Here is a 25,422-nt window from a genome sequence, read left to right as displayed (position 1 = left end):
GAGGTGGATCCTTTTTGAAGACGTCCAAGTGAAAGCGTTGTTTGGGAGAAGATTCCAAGATGAGTACTTCGAGCGTTGAGATTGGAAACCTTCCGGAGAAAGATGGAGTTCAGTGAGGCCGGTTGGCTTACGTTGTGACAAACGTCTGGGGGAGTTGATGAGAGATCCATAGCATCTGCTTTGGGTGGCACCTGTCACTTGGTTTCAGAGTGTGGTGTGTCCGACCACAGGTCGCCTATTGGTTTATATGGACTGTGTACTTGTTGTGAACATTATAGTACAGGGTAAATTTTGTAACTTGTGTTATCCTTCTGAATCTGTATATTTCTGTAAAGGTATAGTTGTGGATGAAGGAGTATTGTAATATAGTTCATCTGTTCTTGCTTAATAAATGTTTTATTCTTTTGTTAAAAGTTCATCAGCAGACTGTGACTCTGTTCTGTAGCCGCCTGTACGTTAGGATCTATCAAGCCAGGTTCTATCTTGGGACCTGACTTGTCCAGTAATAACATCAGCTGGGATCACAACATGAGCTACCTGAGCAGTTTGAGATCCTTTCATTGTTTTTTTCAGAGATGGTGCAGTACCGAGAAAGAGGCCTGTAAACGTGAACATCTCCAAAATAATTTGTTTCATCTAGGCAAAGATACAATGGGCTGGATTTTATGTGCCCCTTCCGGGAGTGTTTTTGATTGAGTGGGGGAGCACGTAAAATAGGGCAGGTGCTCACCCCGCCACCCATCCCGGAGCCCACCCTCAGCCCTCAGGTTTCTGCTGACTTTAGGCCTCAAACATATGCAAACTGTCTAGATCCAAAGAATACAGAAGCTGAGATTGACCTTAGGCCCTCAGTACCAGTCGTGTGACAACATCCTTCATACCACAGGGCTCAAAAGTCTACAAACAAAAATATTTGTACTAAGTTCAGAAAATCCTTTGTGCAATTTCAGGTACTGGTCATCACCACCACGCCCCAGAACAATCAAGGCAACTCAGAAGCTCAACTAAATACAACTCCCCAAGGTGCAGAATGGAAAGGTACCAGTGCAGCCCTATTCCTTACATGGTTCCGGTCCTCAATTAAGTAATTAAATGATGAAATTTCTACGTACTTCAGTGACTGTAATGTAGGAATGGTGTATTGGTTTGTAATTTTAATATGATTTTAATTCTACATTACCCTTCTTTTAATATCCCGTCCACCAACTCCCTGCTTACATGCTTTTAACCTGATTACTTTGCCCATCTATGAATTTTTCGATGTAAGTTACACTACAATTCAGCTTTCAGGCTGTAAATGCATTTCTTGAACAAAATACCATTATTATTATTAAAGCTGTAACTGATTGAAACACTCCTATGGTTTGCAGTTTACTCCTCTTAGTTCAAATTATCTAAAGAAGTGGAATTTTCTGATCATATGAAGAGTACAATTTTTTAAGCAATGAATTTCTACATTATTTTGTTATTCATGCCACGTAATTAAAGACGTTGGATAATTCAAATGATTTAAAGTCTTAAATTTCAGAAGTAGATGGTACCAATGTCTGAGCCTAACTTACAGCCCATTCTGTAGAAGTTTCACTAAATTTAACAACGTAACGCATACAACATTGCAATGCTTCACATTCATAGATGTTTTGGATAATGGTTTTGTAATTTATTCAAATAGTGTGCTTCAATTAGATTTTATGCTTAAAACATTGGTAATGGTTTGAATTTGAAGGAACTTGAAAGGTTTGCAATCAGAACCCATCTGATTTGTACCACAAGAACAGGTCAACTAATGTGGTAATAGATTTATTTTATTCCACACTTACCAACTTGTACATTTTATTCAGGTATGGGGCTACAGAACAGCTTTCTTGCACTCAGCTTGTGCAACTCCTGTCATCACAATGCTAAAATTATTCCTGTAATTTTTCATAGCCTCCTTCTTGGCCCCACTAATTTTCTCTTGTCAAGGTCCCTTCACAATCCACAAAATTCTGCAAATTGAACAGCAGGTAAGTTTGCATTTTCATTCTACTTTCCATTCTACTTTCCTTCTCCTCACCTCGGAACCAAGTCCATGTCCCTCCACTCCATAAAGCAGAGAGCCAGTCCTTCAATGCACCAGAACCTGCCATTCACTTTCATATTGGTAGCTGTGTTGCTCTGAAAAGCTGCTTATGCAAAATTGTTATTGTAAAATTGCTGAACGTTAAAGCACTCAAGACTAACAATCTTCCATGGAATTATATGCAAGAATACCAATTAAAAATGCACAATTACTTTAAGGTTTTCATTTATACTACACTTCTGTCTTGTAAATGGTCCCTTCAGCCATTCAATTTACTGGCCCAGATTTTGTGGTTGTAATAACAGCAAAACTATCAACATTACAACTATAAAACTGACAGCAACTTTTGGTGTCCACATACACGCATTTAAAAGTGAAAGTCATCATTTCTAAGCTCTTCCACTGAGTGCACTGTTGAAACGTTCGCAGCTGAAAACCTTAGGGACAGCTTGGTTTGACAGGAACTTCCACTTTTTACACTATTAGCCTCATTGTAAAAACCTTTGAAAAAAAATTATGCCTTGCCAATGTGATTTAACTAGGTTTTTAAACAGCATATTAAGTCATAATTATTGATGATAACCTCTCTGGCCCTGTAAAACTAATTTTATATTTGTGAAATGTCAAATTCCTCCATTATCATACAAAATTCTATAGATTTTGAAAACAATTTTTTTAAAAGTTTGCTTATAATATTTCAGCTTCTAACTTAATCCATGCATATGTCCCAATATTTATTTCATTCGCTGTAAAATTATAAGAGTGAAGGATAATCAGTGTTTTTTTACTTCCTGATTTGCTGTCTGTGAGAATTCTTCAATGTGATTGGCTGCATAGCTGGATGCAAGAGATCCCCTACAGCTGGCGCTGGAATAAAATTAATGCCGGGAAATCCATCACCAGATCTTTGTGGGCAGCCTTCTTTGAAATCAGCAGCGAGCGTCGTCACTTCGTCACTGACCGCAAAATCCAGGACATTGACTGTAAAAACTAAAAGTGAGCCCTTTCTCGTTTCACCCATCAAATGCTTCACTATTAAAAGCATCTTTGATTTTTTTTCTGATGGGATTTTAAGGAAGGCAAATTATATTTTAATTGAATGTCGGTAGAAAAGAAAATGTAACTACTTCAATAACATTTGCAACCTTTATTTTATGGCATCCTTGCATTGGTGGCAATCTACTGATCATCAAAAAGTTTTCTTTTTTTCTGGTTTTAGATCCAGATTAGTGGCAGACAGGCCCCAAACGATGCAGTTGTTTAAATAAGGAAAAATGTCTTCAGAAATCTGGATGTTTATGATTACTAGCAAACTCAATCAAAGCTCTCTCAATAAGTCATAGTTACCCACCTGAATCCAGTAATTAACAAACATTCAGTAACTCTTTCTTAAAGCAGCATTATTGCAATTCTCAATGTACCAAAACTAATACAAAGGGCCACTGATAATTGCTGTCTTCTTCATAAGAACAACAAATACTCATTTTCCTTCTTCTCCCCCAACCACTCATAACCAGAACAGTCTTAAACCTGTCTAATAAAAGTAGCTGAATGTAGAGTTCATTAAGTGTACAATTTTTACCCTGTCAAAATGCCATCACGGAAGACATCTAAATATATACTTGATCATTCCTTGTTACTTTTCACTATCAACTGAATTATCACATTTTTACCAGATGAATAAAAAAGGATGTTTTTTTTAATTCGGAGCTTAAAAATGAAAGGTGAAAATTCCACACCAAACTTATGATTAATCAGCATACCCATGAGAGTGCAGCATCAAAGAGCTTTGTCATTGCTTAAGTCATATATTTTGGATCCCTTGATATTAGCACCAGCAATCTGATTAACACCAGAAACCACTGTCAAATTTGAATGGATAACACCTTATTGGAGGAAAAATGCTGTGTTCATTGACCTAAAACATTGTTTTTTAATATTACAATTAATGATTTTTGAAATGCTCATTGTTATAATGGTCAAATATGACTCTGTGTGTCTTCTTTTGTATTCTAAGTGTGTTGCCTTCAGGTTTTTGTAAACGCATTTCAAAACAAACCTTTACTTGTTCTGGTTTCGAATCCGGAGACATCTGCGTTTCAGTGGCGGCTCACTGTCCTCGGGCCCTGTGTTGAGTACTGGCGTTGAGGTTATGCAGGGTGCTATGGCAGTCTTTTCAGTCGCTTTTGGCACAGGCTGAATCAAGCAGCCTGTCTTGGGTACTACTCTCAAGGCATATGCATGGTCCTCATCTGCAGGATTATGATTTACATCCTGCTTGTCCACCCCACCCAGGGGTGATTCAATTGAGGCCTTCTTACCTGCCTCTAACTCCAGTTGACAGTTTGGTGTGCAGTTGTTTTCTTTGACTGACTCCAGCTCGTTGACTGCGATCTCCTCCTGTTGCTGCTGCTGCTGCTGCGGCTGCTGCTGCTGTTGCTGTGGCTGCTGCTGTTGTGGTTGTAGCTGCTGCTGCTGTGGCTGTTGTTGCTGCTGCTGCTCTGGTCTTTCTTCTGAGTGAGAACCATCCAGACTTTTTGTGCCATTCATAACCAGATTACAAGGTGTTAAATCAGAGTCACCGCCTGAGCTTCCTGAATTTAGCTGGATAGTGCCGCAGTGGGAGGAATCACTACAAGATAACACCTTTGTTTCAATAGGGTTCAAATGAGGAAAATCCCTACAGTCAATACAGTTCCGTTTATCCGGACTAGAAACAGTCAAATCTACAACACTTCTGCCTTCATTCTCAAGTTTCACAGAAGGGTGTAAAGGCCTATGACCGATGTGATTAAGTCTGCTTCTATGGCTCATAGTCAAGTCTATGACTTCATCTTGTGGAAAGTCTACCATGTCAGAGTAAGAAAAATCACTTTTAATTGGACCATTAGGCTTGACAGTTAGATCGACAACCTCACTCCTGCTGGTGTCAAGAAGTATGGCTGGCTGGTTCAGAGAATGGCTTGAGCAGTTAGGTGAGGCTTTAATAGACTTGGAAGGCCTCTGCTGCCCATTATCTGATGTCAATGAACTACTTGGCTTTTTAGTGTCATCTTCATCATTAGATGTGCTTGGAATGAGACTCTCAGCATTGCTGGAAATACCATTGGTAGACTTGGAGTCGAACACATGAGGAATTGGAATGGGGATCGGAATCGGTACAGGCAGTGGAACGATGACAGGATAGGGCACCAGAAGCGTTGGAGGGGGAACCAACGGAGCAAGTGATGGCACTCCAAAGTTTAAAAGGTGTGGGATATGCATGTGGCCATTTGGCATCATATTAATAGGTGGAAAGGAAACATTAGGTAGGGGTGCTCCTGAGGGAAGTAACCCTTGATGATTCCCTGGCACTGTGGGTGCTGATGGATGATGAAGATGTGGCGAGAGCATTGGCCTATGCATGGGGCTAGAGTTAGGACCTATAGTTCTGGAACCACCTGATGGGGGGCCAAGCCCTGAAATCATGTGATTTGACAGAGGACTATTAGGGCTTGGTGTGTGAGGTCCTCGGATAAATGGCGGACGAATCTGATGCATCATCTGCTGCTCCATGAATATTGGCAGAGGCACAGGACCTCGATTTGTCATTACCATAGAGGGATTACCTGGAGGGACACCCACTGGAGGCACAATATTGGCTGGCTGTTGAAGCTGAATTGGTGCAATATTTGGACTTTCATTTGCAGCCACTGCCTTGGAGATTGGAGTGTGAATTTTGGCAGCAGAGTTACTGGCAGGATCAGATGGGGACAGAGTAGCAGATGCGGAAGGGATGGGGACTTGAGTCTGTGAGGAAGGTGCCACGGGAGATGGGGCCTTTCTCCGAGCATCTGTCAGTGGCATGTTCCAAGACTCTGGAGTCAGTAGTTGCACGCCTGTGTTATCAGACTTATTTTCCACTGGAGGATGCCCAGTATTGCACAAGCCAGCAGGAAGATTGGCTTGTGTCTCTTTGTAAAAAATGTCCATTTTGTACTGATTGAGGCATTTTGCACTGCAGAATTGAAGCCGTCGTTCTCCATCTCCAAAGTCTAGGTACTCTTTTGTGTGCCGGATGTGCTTGCACCAGTCACATACCTGTGGTTAGAACAATTGAAAGCACATTAGAAAATACAGCCACTCCAAAACAAACATGAAGTTTGTTGTAAATAATTCAAGAGGAGATAATGTTATTTTCTTGCCTACACGGATTAATTTAATCATTTATAGAGACTATATCTATTTTTCATTGAAAATAGAGTGAATTTTATACCTATCTAAATCAGAGTCACCACATTAACGTAAAATAGTTGAGCATGGACAAATTTTACTGGTGGAAACAAAGGCTTGTTTTCAACAACAACAGCTTGCATTGATATAGCACCTTTAATGTAGTAAAGTGTCGCAAGGCGCTTATAACTTTCCAACTCTATTGCTGATGTTCTTGCGTTCGTCTAATAACTGGTAAACTGAGGCCACTGTTTGTAGGGAGGATAGGACTACAGAAAGGATAGAAACATTGGTGTATTGGATTTTGAGTGGAATGGAGAGATGAGGGAGTAACTGAACTGGCCAAGTAACTGAACTGTACCAAGCTGATCTCTTCCTTTCCCTGAACTTCATGTCTTACTATTGACAAACAGAGATAAGGTGAGGGATGGATGAGGGGGAAGCTGGAAATCTTCTAATACCAATCGCAACAGTTCCCACTAACAGAAGCACAATTACTCTCTGTCACATCAACAAGTCTTCTGTATTTCTTTAATTCCTCAGGCAATAACCTCGCATGTTGTTATGTAGTTTTAATGTCATTAGCCATCCTTTGCTACATAATCGAAGCGGACATTCTTCATATTTGGCAGGCTTTGGAAGGCAAATCGTGGAGGCAACATCCATACAGGTGCAGTTCCCAGTAGAACACACTGGGCAGTGAGTTGGAGCAGGATCTTTGCTTGATTTTCCCCTTCCTACCCCAGGTATGCCAAGGTATTAGAGTGCCTTTGTGCAGGTGTCATCTTTAGGGTGCATTTAGGAAGCAAGTTTGCTTCCTATTCCAAGGAATTTTGGCTTCGCCCCAACGCTAAACTTCTGCCAAATAAATTAGGTGTTAATAGCTGACCTGAAACAGGAGAGATTCTTGGTCAGCCATGTGATGGAAAGAAATTGGAACTCCTATCATCACTATCTATAGCTCCAGGCTACAATATGAATGTAAAGGGTTTACTGCCGCAGCAATTTGGACCCCTTATGGGGCCAGTTGGCTGGATGGCCGGTATGGGTCAAATTGGTGCCAACTGCATGCGGTTTGATACCCCTTCCAGTTGGAGTGGATTTGGGACCTGCCTCCTTGCCCAACCCATGGTGGGGATGGCAGTGCTGTGGATCAGACCTGCCTTTGGTACAAAACTCAAGAATAAGGAGAAGAAGAAGAAGCTGACCTGACTCTAGAGCAAAGTGGAGTGAGACTTTCTCTTCCAATGAGCCTTGCTGTGCTTTGCCTTAGTGTCACGTCAGACTCTGATGTAAGAATCAGGTTGTACTTACACCATCGCTGTATCACCACTGTAAGGTGAAACCAGGTTGCATTGGTACCACAGTTATGGCATAATTGCAAGCTTGAAGAGGTTTTATTATTAAAGAGATTTTATTAATTTTTGAAGCTCTTCCTTACAATGTGAAGGCTGCAGTAGGACAGGTATACCTTTAAGCTGTGGATTGCTGAGACATGTATTTTTTTCATTCAAAATGATTTGTACACCCGAATAAGGTACTGCTCAGTCCCCATTTCCTCATTTATCTCCTCAGTCAGATGCAAACTACTGAATAGCTCTAAAGTAATAATATTGAATAAGTAGGTAAATGAGTGGATTCAGGGGTTACACAATTCTGCTGCATGACATGTCCCTCTCCACAAGTACCTGCTGAATTTGCAGTACAGAAATACTTCATTGCATATCGTTCCAGCTCACTTCTCAATAGAGCTTTCAGGACAAACCAATCAATATGTATGGCCAAATGGAGATGATTAGGCAGCTTGGATTACATAATTCATCTTTTTTTATTTACGTATTATTTCTCAGTGTAAATTGTTCTCATATTTCATTAAGTCAGCCTGGCTTACTCCCTTGCTGCTGTTAGTTCAGATGGGAGTAATGCGGGAGGGGGAAGCGGTTGGGAGAGCGGTAGCAGGGCCCTCAATTGCTCCCTTCTGCTGCCTTGTAGAGGAACACCCTGGATGGGCCTTTCCACAGGGGCTGTTCCCTCTTTCCTTCCTGCAGCCGGATACAACAACTTCTACTTGGGGTCTTGCCCCATGATAAAGCCAACTCTGGGTACTGAATAGCATAAATAATTGTACCTGCAAACTTCATTGCTCGTTGCTACAAAGGATTATCACAATTTTATAAGTTTTGAGCTTTGAAACTATGAAAATTCAATTAAGAATGCAATCACTGCCTGCACAATGTGAAAAAAAAGGTCCTGCCCCTTGTTGGTTACACAGTGCGTTAACCATGGGTTTTGAGGTAAGGAGTGATAGCATGTCTAACTCACACTTAGACTCCTATCATTGTTTAATGCTTTGCAAACCATTGCTCTCCACAGATAGTTCAGCAAATAAATAAAGTAACGCCAGCCTGCATGGCTAGGATTACCCAGTGCTGCAGCAATGGATTTAACTTTTGTCAAACCAGTGATTCCCAGAACATGTTATCCACCAGAAACTCAAGCCCATATTTGCGGTTGCTGGCTGCTGCAAGCGAAAGCTTGTGCAACTGCACAAAATAAAGTATTCCATTAGGCGGTGCAATCCTGAAAGGATTTGTGGGTGTAAAAGTTCATTTATGCTCACTTTCAACATGTACACACACTGTTCTCATCTGCAGCCTGTGGGGAGGAGTAGGGAGATTGACCTTGGCTTTGCAAAAGATCTAAAGGCAGAAAAGTGAGGAAGGCCATTCAGCCAACCTGAGCTCATACACACAGACAAAAGCCTGCAGTTTCCCAATTGCAGCATCCAGAAGTTTCTTCAATGTTTTCTGGGTTTTTCGCCTCCAGGGCTGGAGGTGGGTCTTGGCTGCAAATGGTGACTGATACCATTTTATCCTGGGGTTGCACTGCTCTAAAATATGATTTATTAGTTCAGATAGTGATAAATTAGATTAGGTGTACTCCCCTCTCACATAGGGAAAGGGCAGATGGTTTTAGCTTAGATATGGGAAGATGAACAATAGACAAAGAGGGGGCTTTGATGAAACACAAACAGTCTTGAGTTGTAAGAACGAAGGTCTTTGCATATGTGTTTTAATTCTGATTGGATAATATAATTATGTATACATTCTTTAGAATAATTGGTTAGCAAAATCACATGTTTATGTACTCAATAGGATAGAGTTAGTATGGAACTGGTGTGTCGGTTACCAAATGGATGTATTCAAATGTACTCAAATGTATTGTGATAAGAAAAAGGTACAAAAGTAGTGAAATGTAATCAGTCTGGGAGCTGGGTCTTCATTCTTAGGAATGACTGCAGCTCTCTTGCATATGCTTGAATAAAACCGGTTAAAAGGAAGTCTGAGTCTCTGTGGTCGTTGCGGGATTGGAGAGCGTAACATCTCCTCTTCAGGTAGGCAATTTGAGAACTTCTCCTAGAGTCTTTTCTAAAGTTAATTAAGGTAAATGGTGATCTAGGATCTACATGATGCCACTGCCAAGCCAAATGGTGCCACTGACTGCAACTGCACAAAAAAAAACTTGTTTTTGCCTGAATATACAGTAAATTAAATTTCTTATGCCAGTATTTCACTACCGTGTACCATAGATTAAGAGGTTAGGTAAAAGGACTGACATCTGACATACAATCTCAAAGTGAATGATGTCACTGCTACACAATGAAATGCTTTTCTATTCTGGGCTCCAGAGTCCCCATTCAAACACTTCAAGGTTAGGAAATAATAATGTTTCAACTACTTTACACACATACTGTGTTTTTAATGAGCAGTCCACGATGACCTCAGTGTCTGCTTGATCTTGGTTTATGATTGGATTGCATCTCAGATACACCCCAATAAACTTCCCAAACCATTTCTGCTAAGCTGCCCCAACGGTCCCCATAGATCAGCTTTAATGTGTGCACATGCAGAAGAGGCACTTGTGCCTGAACTGTGCTGCTTCCTGATTCGAGCTTGTTTGCTCCATTTGGCACATCTGCTGGGATCTTGAGCACAGCTTCGGGCAGCTGGCAATAATATGTTTACATATCCCCACGTACCTGTCAATCACATGGTTACACTACCCCTTGGACCAGGTCACACATGGCAATGTAGCAAGCCACATTCTCTGTCTGTCACTTATATAGTTTCAGCACAGCCAAGGGACAGCAGGTTACAACTGCAATTAGGTAGTTTTAGTAGGAAAGAGGGGATGAGGTATTCTACTCTAATTCTGATGAAGGGCCATCAATTTGAAATGTTAACTCAGATTCTCTCCGCAGATGCTGCCTGACCTGCTGAGTACTTCCAGCATTTTCTGTTTTTATTCAACACCAATGTCAAATGCAAAATTATCACAGAATTTAGAAAACTGGCTGGTGAAATTGGATAAACACTCTGGGACCTGGGTCCAAATCTGACTTGGAACAGCCGGGTGAAAATCTCCTCAGTCTGCTGGCAAGAATAAATGTGTTTAGACAGACCCAATGCAGATCATATTGGGGCTCATGACACAAAGCAATGCCTAATATGGCACTTATTGACACACTCACTCAAAGGTCACAGGTTGATGTGAGAAATATAAAAGAAATGCCACATCAGTACAATAGAGTCTTTTCTTTCATTCATTCACGGGATGTGGGCATCGCTGGCTAGGCCAGCATTTATTGCCCATCCCTAGTTGCCCTTGAGAAGGTGGTGATGAGCTGCCTTCTTGAACCGCTGCAGTCCATGTGGTGTAGGTACACCCACAGTGCTGTTAGGAAGGCAGTTCCAGGAATGGAAGGTTCATAACAATAATGAAGAATCAGGGATGTAGGGGTACAGGTACATAAAAAATGTAATTAAGATCCCATGCCTTAAACATGGAACATTGAATATCAAAGCAAAATGAAGGTGAATATATGCAAGACATTGTTTAGGTAACAGTTGGGATACTGTGTATACTCTAGATACCCCATCATAAGAAGAACACTAGTTATGGAAAGGGTTCAGTGAAGAATCATGAGAATGAGTAGAATTATAGAATGGTTACAGCACAGAAGGAGGCCATTCGGCCCAACATTTCCATGTTGGTTCTTTGCAAGAGCAGCTCAGCTCGTCCCACTCACCCCATCCTCTCCCATAGCCGTAATTTCTTTTCCTTCAGGTGCTTATTCAACTCCCTTTTTGAATCTGCCTCCACCACACCCTCGAGCAGTTTATCCCAAATCCTAAGCACTTGCTGCATAAAAAAGTTTCCCTCATGCTGCCTTTGGTTCTTTTGCCATTCACCTTAAATCAATGTCCTCTGGTCCTTGAACCTTCTGGCAATGGGAACAGTTTCTTCTCTCTATTCTGCTTACATTCTTCATGATTTTGAATACCTTTATCAAATCTCTTCTCAATCTTCACTTCTCTAAGAGGAACGACCCCAGATTCTCCAAACTATGCAGGTAACTGAAGACCCTCATCCCTGGAACCACTCTTGTGAATCTTTTCTACATCCTTTCTTTCTAAAGCCTTCACATCCTTCCTAAGTACAGTTCCCAGATTTGGACACAATACTCCAGTTGAAGTTGAATCAGTGTTTTACAAAGGTTCATGACATCAGCAGTTGGAAGATATGTTATGAAGAAAGTCTTGAACTGGAACAGAGAAAGTTCAGAGAGATCTGGTCAATGTTTCCAAAATCATGAAGTGTTTGAGAGGATTAATAGTGAAAGACTGCTTTGTAACTTGAGAGTACAGATTCATGTTGATTACTACAAGGACAGAGGTGTAAATTATTAAAAACAGGTTATTAAAAATTAAAATGTGGAATGCTTTACCCAAAAATATTTCTATTGAGATAACAAAAGCAATTCACATAATTTCAAAGGGAGATGCATGAGCATATGCAAAGGAAGAACATGCAACCTTGTGGGAAAATGTAAGGAAATGGGATTGGAGCAGTTACATCCAATTGAAGAGCTCACACAGGCTCAATGGTCTAAATGACCTCCTGAGATGTAAATCCTCATATTTTTCTCTAAATTGTCAAAGCAAGGGACCCTGATGCTGGGGAATGAAACTTCTCCCAGCTTAGTACTCCCAGTGAAGGCACAGCACAAACAGCTTCAGAATAAACCTCCTTCTATCCTGCTCCAACCTCAACCTCAGAAGACAACTTCTCAGATACTGAAGCAGTCCATGTCCAAATGCAGCAAGACCTGGACAATATCCAGGCTTGGGCCGACAAGTGGCAAGTACCATTCATGTCACACAAGTGCCCGGCAATGACCATCTCCAACAAGAGAGAGTCTACCCATTGCCCCTTGACATTCAATGGCATTGCCATCTCTGAATCCCCCACTATCAACATCCTGGGGGTTACCATTGAGCAGAAGCTGAACTGGACTAGCCACATAAATACTGTAATTACAAGAGCAGGTCAAAGGCTGGGAATCCTGTGGTGAGTGACTCACCTCCTGACTCCCCAAAGCCTGTCCGCCATCTACAAGGCACAAGTCAGGAGTGTGATGGAATACTCCCCACTTGCCTGGATGAGTGCAGCTCCAACAAGACTCAAGAAGCTTGACACCGTCCAGGACAAAGCAGCCCACTTGATTGGCACCCCATCCACAAACATTCACTCCCTCCACCACCAATACACAGCGGCAGCAGTGTGTACCATTCACAGTACTGTTCTTTTCAGTGTCCTTTTCCCTTAGTTTTCCCTCCTTCTACACTGTAAATTTCATAATTTTATTTCAACATGTCATGTTAGTGCTCAGCAAAAGATGTTGGTGCTGTGGAATGAAGCTTTTTCCTATCCTTTACTGACGACCCTTCTTCAGAACAGGTCATCAACCTGAAACCTTAACTCTTTTTCCCTCTCCCCACAGATGCTGCCTGATCTGCTGTGTATTTCCAGCTTTTTCTGTTTTTATTTCAGATTTCCAGCATTCACAGTATTTTGCTTTCATATTGCTTCTTTTCACTTTCTGGTCACTGTATGTGAGAATTATTCAATCCTCAGTCTGCTTGATGACTTCACTTCTCCTGGGCACCAGAGATCTCCAATAGCTTGGCCATAATGAAATTATGTCATAATAGGGGACATCAATGCCACAAAGCCTGCTAAATCTTTACCAGCAGCTTTCTTATAGGTCAATGGTGAATGCCATCCTTTTGATGCTGACTGCAAAATCCGGGCCTATATGATTTCCTCAAAAAATCCAATTCACGTAATCAAACACAACTTGTGCTTTACAAATCCATGCTGTCTATCCCTAACTAACTCATACAACACCTCTGAGTGTGCAATAAATCAATCCTGGATTATGAATTCTAGAAGTGTATCCACAACCACCGTAAAACTTATTGACTTGTGTTTTCCTGGCCTTTTCATTTCCCTTTTCTTAAAACAGGTTCTAATGTTTGCCTCCCTCCAGCCTTTTGTCACAATTCCCATTCCAAGTGTAATCAATGGCTCCGTCATCTCTTCTTCAGCCTCCTTCAGCATCCTAGGATGCATAATATCTGGGTCAGGTGCATTTTTTGTTAATTCTATTAGCTTTTTTACATAGTATCCTTTCAAATATTCTTCCATGATACTGGTACTTCTACATTCTCCTTGTGTAATCAGGTGCAAAGTCATTGTTAAAAATCTCTGATATTCATTCACCGCCTACCTTTTGAGTGGCCCCACCCCTCTTTGACTATCTTTTTATTTCTACTGTATTTATAACAGCTCCTGTCATTTCATTTATATTGACCAACAGCCTTCTTTCTTTGTTCCTTCCAAACTACTCTTTAACTTCTTTTCATAGCTTTTACAACTCTTGTCTTTTTCTGCATTATTATCTCTATATTTATCATGTATCTCTTGTTAAAATTGTGTTTTTGTTCTAACCTCTCTATTCCTAGTTAACATATTCCCTCTACTTTAATCAGATTATATGTAAACTGCACCCTGCCCGTGTCATTTCTAAACACCTTCCACTTCTGGTCCACAGTGTGTTCGACAATTTCGCCCAAACAATTAAACCTGAACAGCTGCAATTTCAACCCGATGAAATTAGCAAATTTCTAACCCAAAACCTCTAACTTGTGCTCCTCTTTATTGGTTTTCAATTTCAACCTAATTTGATTGTGGTCACATTTCCCAAGTGATTTTCCTTCCCTGTCTTGCTTTGTTACCCAGAAACAGATCTTACATCCTCCCTTTTTGTACATGCAATATATTGATAAAGGAAACAGTGTTCAATGCATTCTGAGAACGTTTCTCATTTTAATCATAAAGTTGTCTTATAACAGTAGGGTGGATGAAATACTCATAACTACAAATCTGTTGCCAATCAAAATCTCATCCTCTATCCTTTTCTATTTAGTGGCCAACAAGCGCTCTGAATAAATGATCCCTTCTCTCTCTCTCTCTTCAGGTACCATTCCTTAAGAGAGCATTGGCAACCATGGGCTTCTTCGTGCTGGTCCATGGTTATACTTGGCAAGGTATTGCAGTGGTTTGTTGTTGCCTTCTGCAACTGAGCATCACCATCAATTAAACCTTTAACTGTATCTTTAATTAATGAAGCCACCTTCCTCCCTGATTTTGCTTCTCTATCACCAGGGATTTTTTTAAACTGGGGAATAGTTCCTTAAGTTTATTTCTAATACTTGCATATAAACACTGCACCCCAATTCTTTCCATCACTATTTCCTCCCTCAAATCCTCCATCTGTTCTCATCTCTCTCGAGCTATTTTGACTGCATTATCTCAACATTTGATGGGTTTAATTTGCCTTTCCTCAACTACCCTAAGCAACAGTCACTGGGCATAATCCAAACTTTACAACCTGGGAATTTCCATTTTTTTAAAAAAAAGCCGAACAACAATTTTTAAAAACTCTCTTTGCCCTTCTTCTCTCCATTATTATTACTAATATGAAACATTAATTCAGGCCCTTCTGGCTCCCTTTTCAGAATCTTCTCTAATTGTTCCACTATATTCTTACCCTGTGTCATGATAATAGTTGATTGTGGTAGTGGACTCCAGTATTAGATACTATACGGTACTCTGTACTGCACATGGGGTCACCTGACCTAGGGGTTGAAGGTCAGATAGCACATGTCAGATATCTGTTCATGTTAGGAAAATGTGTTGACCATAAAATTAGCTCAGCTACAATGTCGACAGCCTGTGTGCATCATTGAAACAAAAAATAAGACACCCTGGAACCTCAAAGGCAACAGGCCATTCTGAATTCTTTCACCCAGCTACAGAATAGACTATCTATCCCGCTAATGGTGTAATTTTCAATGACTACCATTTGCTTTCTCTTCACACTATTGTATCCTTCTTGTGGGTAACTATTTTTCCCCACAGTGCAGTGCTTTTTATTTTGGTTGAGTCACTGTATTCACTCACTTCACCGATATCCATGTATATTTATCAATTTTATACGGCTAGGTGAGTTTCCTATGTTCCATCTACCTGAGCCCGCTATCCCTTCTGACCTCCCTCCCGACACAGGGCGCCCCTTTCCTTTCTCATGAATCACCTCGAGATGCTGATGACCACCTCTGGCCAATGAGCCTCTATGAATCCTCCCTACTTTTATTCATGTAGCATCTCTCCAACTGAGCAAGTCCAGCTCTGGAAACCTTTCTTACATCTGTCACTGTCCTGAACATGCAAGCTTTCCAGCCACTCTCCCATCATGCAAATTCCTCATAATACTAGTTTTCAGTCTATTTCCATTAATAAGTGGGCTCAAAAGGATTTGGACGTTCGAATAACTTGAAGCAGCTTAAAGCCAACTATCCTTCAACGGAAAAATGTAGTTCAGGTCACATCTCCACAACCTTCTCATTCTATTAGCCTCATATGCAATCTACTTAAATCCAGTCAAACTGACACAGGTCTGCACAAACAAACAGCTAAACCAAACCACCTTAACCAATCAAAAAACAACTCTCAGAAAACAACTTATTGTTGTCAATCAGCGAGCACTCAGTTACCACTTGGCAAAAAAAAAGCAACCCCAGTTAATAGTTAGCTTGTCAGAAATTCTGATTAAGTACTTACCCACTCACTCACTGTCTGCAGTTCAGGTGAAAGCACTCACTTAGCTGCCATTTCACACTCCATTTCAGGTGTATCCAAATGGTCACACACCCAAAGTCATTGGCTTTACAAAAACAATTCTGAGGGTGATTACAATTCAGGTTATTCTCATCGCAAAAGTCAATAGTCAAGCATGCACCTTCTATGAATTGAAACTTGATCTTATGAATGGCAATATGTGCTGCAGAGAAAACAATGAACTGTTTATATTTATGTACTGGAAATAAATTGGGCCATTCATCACACCCTGCACCCCCCCACCCGGATCATTCTGATGCTGCTAGTAGCTACTCCAGCCAGGAGATCTGCTGTCATGGTATGTCACACTTGTCTGTCTTGTGCCATCCTCACACATCCACTATAGCTCGTTTGCAACCACTTTGTGACATCAGTCATCCAACAATGCCTAGGTTGACCCCTCTTTCTGCTGCCCTCCACCTCGCCCTCTAGAAGAGATCTCTGTAGCTTTTCAGCACCGATCAAATGGCCGAAACACTGACATTTTCTTTTCTGTGTGTCAAGTTTCAAGAGTTCTTTTTGCTCTTACAATTTCAAGCACCTCTTCATTTGTCTTACGGACTGTAAATGGAATTCTAAGCAGACGTCTTAGAATCCACATTTCAAAAGCCTCTATTTTCTTCCACAGATCTTTATTTATTGTTCAGGCCGATCTGACAGATGGAAAGTGCACCACATTGACTAACCATGCAACTTAGACTAAAACTATTACTACATGTTTAAGAATAAGTAGTACAGACAGCAGCAAGCCAAATCAGCTCCCGTTTCTCACCAGCTAAATGTAATGTTTTAATATCTCATGAGTTCTCATCAGTAATTTTTGAACAACAGATCATAATGAAAAATCTTTGCGTGAAAGAGGAATATTCACACAGCCCCTATCAGGCCCTCTCATATAGCAGTACAGCAAACTAGTCCAAGCAAGAACAATGATAAATAAATAGACATCCTTCATGATCAGACAAAACTGTCCCACTTCGGTTACCATTTACAGAGTAAGATCAGTGGTAAAATGAACGTGCAGGCGTAGGCAGCTTTAACACACAAGATCCTGCTGGAAGGATGCATTTCCTGTGCACTACTGCAACATCTATACTTCTCATAGTCAGTCACATTAAAAGACAGAGGCTTTAGGCTGAATTTTTGCCTGGGCTCAGGAAAACCCAACCTGCGCACTTTCGAGGCTTGCAAAATGCGTGACTTTGCCCGGGATTTTTGTCATTTCACACAGGGGTTAGATTCGCAGTGCATTTTGCGAGCCATGATGAAGTGCGAGGAGGTGAGCGGTTTGAAAGCCCATCTCAGTTCTCAAACATGGCAGCCCAGCCCAGCTCCCAACATTGTTATAAGCTCTCATAAACCTTGCCCCCTCCCAATACCCACCCCCTCCCACCCAACACCCCATGCTCCATCCCACCTCTCATTCCCTGGTGTCACCTCATGCCACCTCATATTCCACCATGCAACCTCTCTGTCCCCATGCCCCCTCACATTCCCCATCCTACCTCCATGCCCCAATGGCACCTCAAATTCCCCCATGCCAACCCAATGCCCTGTTACCACTATGTACAATTCTCAGGAACCATGCAATAGCAATGAGAATTATTTGGAAAAAATTCTAGCAATCTAAGAAAACCCTGAATTCGAAATCACCATTAGTGATACTGGATCAAAAAATCTAAGGCGGATAAAGAAATTGTAATCCTTGAATGCCTATTAGGTTTGCAAACATACAAGAAACCACATCAAAAATATTATACTAGGCCCCCCAAAGTTTCAATAGTTCTTGGATCAATAAGACCACCTGCTGAGCTGAAGCTTTAGAAACCCAGCCAAGCATTCATAATGCTACAGCTGTCATAACAAAAGCTTCCAGTTCCACTGACAGAACAGATACAATTTCCATTTCAAAGCAAAGTGCCTGTTAACCAATGGAGAGGGAGCAGTTGCAGATTTTTTCCCAACTTCAGAAGCAGGGTTTTTTTTTAAAACAACCAGATCTGCTAGTCCAATTAAATCAGAGCACAAAAACATAACAGCAGAGAAAATTTCTTTTTAATTTTTAAAATACATTCTGATAGTTTTTCTATTGGAAATGTACTGTAATGCATGTGAACTTTACACAATGCTAGTCAATGTAAGGGTCAGCTTAGCTTTGCTGGACAGATCCCTATGATGAATCACTGCATTAAAACACATTTACATTACTATACAGCACCTAATAGTGACATTCGAAGGTGTCAAAACATCTTACACTTACTTACCTTTCAGAATGTTCCCAACTCCTCAACAGGCTTCCCATTTGCTTCACAAGCTCTCAAACTTGGCCTGCTTTTGATGAGCTTCTAAAACCCCACATCACCAGACGAAAATGGTGTGTGAGGGGAAATCCAATTTGTGTCACCTGTTTAAAACGGGGAACCTAACTTCAGCGGGGGTGGGTGTGCATTTTGCATACTAAGCAATCCCAACCCATAAAAAGGTCAGAGGAAAATGGCGTGAGGTCAGGAGTGTGGAGGAAAATCAAATGTTCTCCAAAAATAAAATCAAAGTGTGGCCAGAGCCCAAATCTGACTCTGTGCAAGTGGGTGGGCTAAATGAGTTAAAATCTCACTCTTAGGACCACTAACTATGGTTTCCTTTTCTATCCCCATACCATTACTTGTGGAGTCACCCAAAGATCCACCATGACATCACACTCAATTGTGAATGAGTGTAATTTTCTCAAACTAAACTGAAACCATCATCAACTGCCTCCACCACAATATCTATATCCTTCACTTCAATCCTTTCCCCTGCCACTCTTGCAGGCTGAATCATTATGCTCATAGCAAACGATGCCTCTAATTTCCTTTTACTAAATTATGAGCTTAATCACTTGGAACCCCAAGCAAGAACTTAGTAATTGATCAGCCTTCCTCTGCCAGTACACGTTGGTGCTGCTCATCCTCATACAGGACCTCAGTGCTGTATCGGCACGGATGCTTCTCTTCATCCTTGTGCTAGTGCTGTGCCGCCTTGAGTTTATGCTTCCCCTTTGCTGCCTCTCATTTACCACCTTTAACTGTACACATTTCCTAGTCCTTGACCTCTATAACTAATTCAAGTTTTCAGTCCCTTTTTTTTTGAGGTGGAAGAATAATTTTTTTGTTGGTGGTAATTTACTTGAACTTAGTATTTTATTTGAACAATTATTTCATCTGCAGATCTTGGTTTTGGCTGTCAGCAATCATGAATCAGCTGCTTTCCCAATAGGCTTTACATGTGCTCACTGCAAACATTAGCTTGCATAGATAAGCTATGTTTTCACTGACTACAACTTGACATTGTGTGTAAAATCAATGGGATATCATGCTGCAATGCCAGCATCAAACCTTTAAACCATTGGGTGTGAACTAGGTAGAGCAAAGGCTGCCAACCACTTTTACCAGATTTGTGGACAGTCCATTCCTGTTCACATTTTCCTGATCAATTCCCATTTCAATGCACCCACACACTGGCTGCTCAAATAATTTCTGTAAATGCTGGAATAGGACAAATCAAGGTAGGTGTGCATCTTTAGAGAAATTTCTCAGTAAAGATTGGAATTATTAAAATATATTCATTCATGGGAAGTGGCCATCACTGGCTAGGCCAGCATTTATTGCCCATCTCTAATTTCCCTTGAGAAGGTGGTGTTGAGCTGCCTTCTAGAATTGCTGCTGTCCATGTGGTGTAGGTACACCCACAGTGCTGATAGGGTGGGAGTTCCAGGATTTTGGCCCAGCGACAGTGAAGGAACAGCGATTTATAGATCAGGATGGTGAGTGACTTGGAAGGGAACTTGCAGGTGGTGGTGTTGCCATGTGTCTGCTGCCCTTGTCCTTCTAGATGGAAGCGGTCACCGGTTTGGAAGGTGCTGTCGAAGGAGCCTTGCAGAGTTCCTGCAGTGCATCTTGTAGATGGTACACACTGCTGCCACTGTTCATCGGTGGTGGAGGGAGCGAATGTTTGTGGATGGGGTACCAGTCAAATGGGCTGCTTTGTCCTGGAAGGTGTCAAGCTTCTTGAGTGTTGTTGGAGCTGCACTCATCCAGGCAAGTGGAGAGTATTCCATCACATTCCTGACTTGTGCTTTGTAGATGGTTGTCAGGCTTTGGGGAGTCAGGAGGTGAGTTACTCACCACAGGATTCCTAGCCTATGACCTGTTCGTGTAGCCACAGTATTTATATGGTTAGTCCAGTTCAGTTTCTGGTCAATGGTTACCCCAGGATGTTGATAGTGAGGATTCAACAATGACAATGCCATTGAATGTCAAGGGGCGATGGTTAGATTCCCCCTTGTTGGAGATGGTCATTGCCTGGCACTTATGTGATGCAAATGTTACCTGCCACTTGTCAGCCCAATCCTGGATGTTGTCCAGGTCTTGCTGCATTTGGACATGGACTGCTTCAGTATTCGAGAAGTTGCGAATGGTGATGAACATTGTGCAGCCATCAGTGAACATCCCCACTTCTGACCTTATGATGGAAGGAAGGTCATTGATGAAGTAGCTGCAGATGGCTGGGCTGAGGACATTACCCTGAGGAACTCCTGCAGTGATGTCCTGGAACTGAGATGACTGACCTCTAACAACTACAACCATCTTACTTTGTGCTACGTATGACTCCAACCAGCAGAGAGTTTCCCCCCTGATTCCCATTGACTCCAGTTTTGCCAGGGCTCCTTGATGCCACACTCGGTCAAATGCTGCCTTGATGTCAAGGGCAGTCACTCTCACCTCACCTCTGGAGTTCAGCTCTTTTTTCCGTGTTTGAACCAAGGGTGTAATGAGGTTAGGAGTTGAGTGACCCTGGAGGAACCCAAACTGAGCACCAGTGAGCAATTTATTGCTAAGCAAGTGCCATTTGATAGCACTGTTGATGACCCCTTCCATCATTTTACTTATGATCCAGGGTAGACTGATGGGGCGGCAATTGGCCAGGTTGGATTTGTCCTGCTTTTGTGTGTACAGGACATACCTGGGCAATGTTCCACATTGCTGGGTAGATGCCAGTGTCGTAGCTGTACTGGAACAGCTTGGTCTATATGGTATCAGGATGTAAAGAAAACAGCTCTGAGCTAAGAGTTCCCATCTGTACAGATTTGTGAAAGAAAGTCCATTAACAGTAAACATTACTGTTAAAGGCAAGTCACGTTTGGCAATTTCTTTAGTGGTCTTAGAAGATTGATTGGATAGATGAGGGGAACGTAATATATGCACTACATATGGATTTTCAGAAAACATTCGATAAGCTGTTTCACAAGAGGTTTGTTTGAACAATTGAAGCTTATGCTTTAAACAGCATGAATTCATAGTTGACTGACAGATTGGAAACAAATAATTAGGATAAATAGATGCTGCTTAGATTAGAGAAAGGTTAGAAGTGTTGTATCACAGAGGTCACAGCTGAACCAACTTTTACCCTTGGTATATATAGAACTTGCATACAGGAAGAGCAATCTCAAAATTTGCTAACACAAATGTAGAAAGTTTGGTCATAAGCCTGACTGAAAAAATACTTCAAAAAGATATCGGCAACTTACTGAAAAGGACAGACCGGTTAATTTGGATAAATGTGAGGTAATATCTTTGGGAAAGAATCAAGGAATAGGATATATTCAACAGAAAGATAATGATGGGTGTGGATGAACAGAGAGATCTAGATGTTCAACTACACATTTTGTGGAAGTGAGTGCAGACAGATGAAACCACTACAAAAAGGTCAATCTCATTTAGGGTTTTATTCAATCTAATTTTGGGTTTTATAAAATGGAGGCATGGAAAACAAGCATCAAGATGTAATGATGAATTTATACAAAACATTGGCTTGGGCACAGGAAGATTATTGGGTTCAGTTTTGGGCACCTTGTTAAGATGCTCAAGATGGAAACTCTAGCTCTGAGGCAAGTTTCCCATGGACCATTTCCATTGTGTAGAGAGGGTTGAGAGGAGATTTAATACAGGATTTAACAATTATAAGGGGTTTTTATAGTGTAAATAAGGAAAGACCATTTCTTTCTTTTAAAGAAATCAGTGATGAGGAGTTTAAATTTAAAATGGCCTTGCAGGGTTATGGGAGAGCACGGGAAGTGGAATTATTTTTGGGTTGACGTGGGCAAAGAGCTGGCAAAGTAACGATCAGCCTCATGACCTATGTTCTGCATTGTAAATTTTATGGTTTTTTAATGTTTTTATAAGAGTTATAAACGGAAATTCGGACACAATTCTTCACAACTCTCAGCAATGAGCTGGATTTAACAGTCCCTGGCTGGCAGGTTTGACGGCCGGGGGTTCTCGTTAAATCCAGCAGGCGGCTGGCCCACTACCTTCTCGCCCACATCTCCTCCCGCTGCAATTATACCAGTGGTGGGGGTGGTGTCGGGTGGCCCATCCGCCAGTGGGTCAATCATGCCACTGCCACTGCTGGGCTTTAACCGGGGGCAAGAGGGGCCCATTCCAAATGGCCAGCCCGGCAGGTTTCCCTGCGCAGCTGCTGGCGGCCAGGGCGGGGGGAGGAGGGATCCCTCCTTAATGGGACCCTTGGGCTCACTCAAGGTTCCCACTCCCATAGTTCCCATGCACTCCGCACCCCCCGCCCCCTTGGCTTCTCAAATGCAAGCCCCACAGTCCCTTGCCCATTCCCTCAGCAGGGCCTGCCAGCTTAGCACACGGCGAGATCCCCAAACATGCCCAAATCATCCAGCACCACACACACACACACACTCTCACTCGCACACACACACTCTCACTTGCACACACACACACTCACACACACACACACACACACACTCTCACTCGCACACACACACACTCTCACTCGCACACACACACACACACACACACACACACACTCTCACTCGCACACACACACACACTCTCACTCGCACACACACACACACTCTCACTCGCACACACACACACTCACTCGCACACACACACACACTCTCACTCGCACACACACACACACTCTCACTCGCACACACACACACTCTCACTCGCACACACACTCACTCACTCGCACACACACACACACTCTCACTCGCACACACACACACACTCTCACTCGCACACACACACTCTCACTCGCACACACACACACTCTCACTCGCACACACACACACTCTCACTCGCACACACACACACACTCTCACTCGCACACACACACACTCTCACTCGCACACACACACACACTCTCACTCGCACACACACACACACTCTCACTCGCACACACACACACACTCTCACTCGCACACACACACTCTCACTCGCACACACACACACACTCTCACTCGCACACGCACTCTCACTCGCACACACACACACTCTCACTCGCACACACACACACTCTCACTCGCACACACACACACTCTCACTCGCACACACACACACTCTCACTCGCACACACACACACACACACTCTCACTCACACACACATTCTCACTCGCACACGCACTCTCACTCGCACACGCACTCTCACTCGCACACGCACTCTCACTCGCACACAGTGCTAGAGAGCTGCTGGCCTCTGATTAGCTGTCAGCTCTCTGAGGCGGGGCTTCATGCCCCTGAGGAGCGGAATCCCATCTTCAGTCTAAGGCCGAAGGGCAGCCAGTGTTCCTCTTGGGTGTTCCCCTTGGCGGGCTCCCTGCTGACCTTTTAGCTGCAGGGGGGAGGTGGTGCGGGGACTCTGCGGCTCATATGATTCAGCCCATTGTTTCTTTTCTATAGCAGCTCCTTGGAATGGCGACTTAATGTGTTCAGTTAGAACCTTATTATTGTTAACAGAAGGTTATTCCAGAGAGAAAGAAATATTTGATTCAGAAAAATGGTAACCTGGTCTTTTGTGAAATGAACATTGAGCTGGCCTGGTACCTGTCATACAAAGGAAACAGTATTACTGCCCTAGCGAATAGTAGCTCACAATTAGTTTATGTAAAATGTACAGCATGCATTAGGAGCAAGAACAAGCCACATGAACCTGTAACATCATTCAATTAAATCGTGGCTGACTTGTACCTTAACTCCAACTATTACGCACCTGGGTTCCCTAACCCTTGGCTGGAATTTAAAGCCTTCTCCCGTGGCGTGTTTGGTAGCAGAGGACTTTTAACCAGGTGGGAGGGTGGTGAGTCGGGACCCCCACCACCTGCCCGCTTCCACCCCGATTAAGTCTGTGTAGAGATGGCCCATGGATGGCCTTTCTGCCCTGCTGTCATTTGAGACCCCTAAGTGGCCAATTAATGCCCATTTATGAGCCTCATCCTGACGTTGCTGGTGTTCTTTCAGTGACAGGTGGGGGGCTCGCTATATGGGGAGGACAACAAGCAAACCCTTGCAGGGTTGTTAACAGCCTCCTGGGGTTCGGGGCGAGGGACCCCACAGAACGCCACGCCTCCTTGCCTTTGTTACCAATCCCCAACCTCCGTGACCCCCGCTTCCTGCCATTGCTCACCTGTGGCCAGCCTGGGACCCAGCATCAATCTAGGCCCTGGGCAGGTGTGGTACCGGCAGCAGCCACCACCTCCCCAGTGGCGCTGCCATTCAACAGAGCTGCCGGCCTCTCATTGGCAGGCAGCTCTTGGCGGGTGGGACTTCTGCCCCCAGAGTCCTTGATCCCAGGGAAGGATCTCCGCTGTCCAATTAAGTGCCGGATTGGCGTTTAATTTGAAGGGCTTTCCCCAAAAGAGATGACATGGGGTGAGAGACACCCATCGCCTGCATTAAGTCCAGCCCCTTGCTTAGCAAAAAATCTGTCAATCTTGATGTTGAAATTTTCAACTGACCTAGTCTTAGCAGCTGTTTTGGGGTCAGTTCCAGATTTCCACTAACCTGTGTCTGCAAACCTCACCCTTGCTACAATTTTAAGCTTTTTCTGGGCTGTTCCACCAGAGGAATTAGTTTCTCTCGATTTACCCAATCAAATTCTTTAATGAGCTTAAGCCCTTCAGTTAGATCATATCTGTACTTGAAGGAATATCTGTTAAAATCAAAGGCCTGAGAGTTGCTGAGGTTTCTTAGAAGCCGGGACTCACTGATGTT

At 42.6% G+C, this 25,422-nt stretch overlaps 1 protein-coding gene across 4 annotated transcripts in view; it reads right to left on the bottom strand.

Moving 5' to 3' along the window:
* Positions 1–25,422, bottom strand: part of sobpa (sine oculis binding protein homolog (Drosophila) a) — a 321,657-nt gene that overhangs the window by 24,999 nt on the left and 271,236 nt on the right. For 2 of the 4 annotated variants that reach the window (XM_078542517.1, XM_078542520.1), the window contains one exon: positions 1,795–6,142. In XM_078542517.1, the coding sequence (XP_078398643.1) occupies positions 4,124–6,142 (2,019 nt within the window). In that variant the 3' untranslated portion in view covers positions 1,795–4,123. Of the gene's footprint in view, positions 1–1,794; positions 6,143–25,422 lie in introns of those variants that run through there. The other 2 variants (XM_078542519.1, XM_078542518.1) reach the window with 2 other exon arrangements.

The sequence above is a fragment of the Cetorhinus maximus genome, chromosome 5 (assembly GCF_964194155.1).
Source record: "Cetorhinus maximus chromosome 5, sCetMax3.hap1.1, whole genome shotgun sequence".
NCBI classification, from domain to species: Eukaryota; Metazoa; Chordata; class Chondrichthyes; order Lamniformes; family Cetorhinidae; genus Cetorhinus; species Cetorhinus maximus.
Note: the sequence above shows the minus strand (reverse complement) of the source record. Positions and strands in the feature narration are given on the sequence as shown.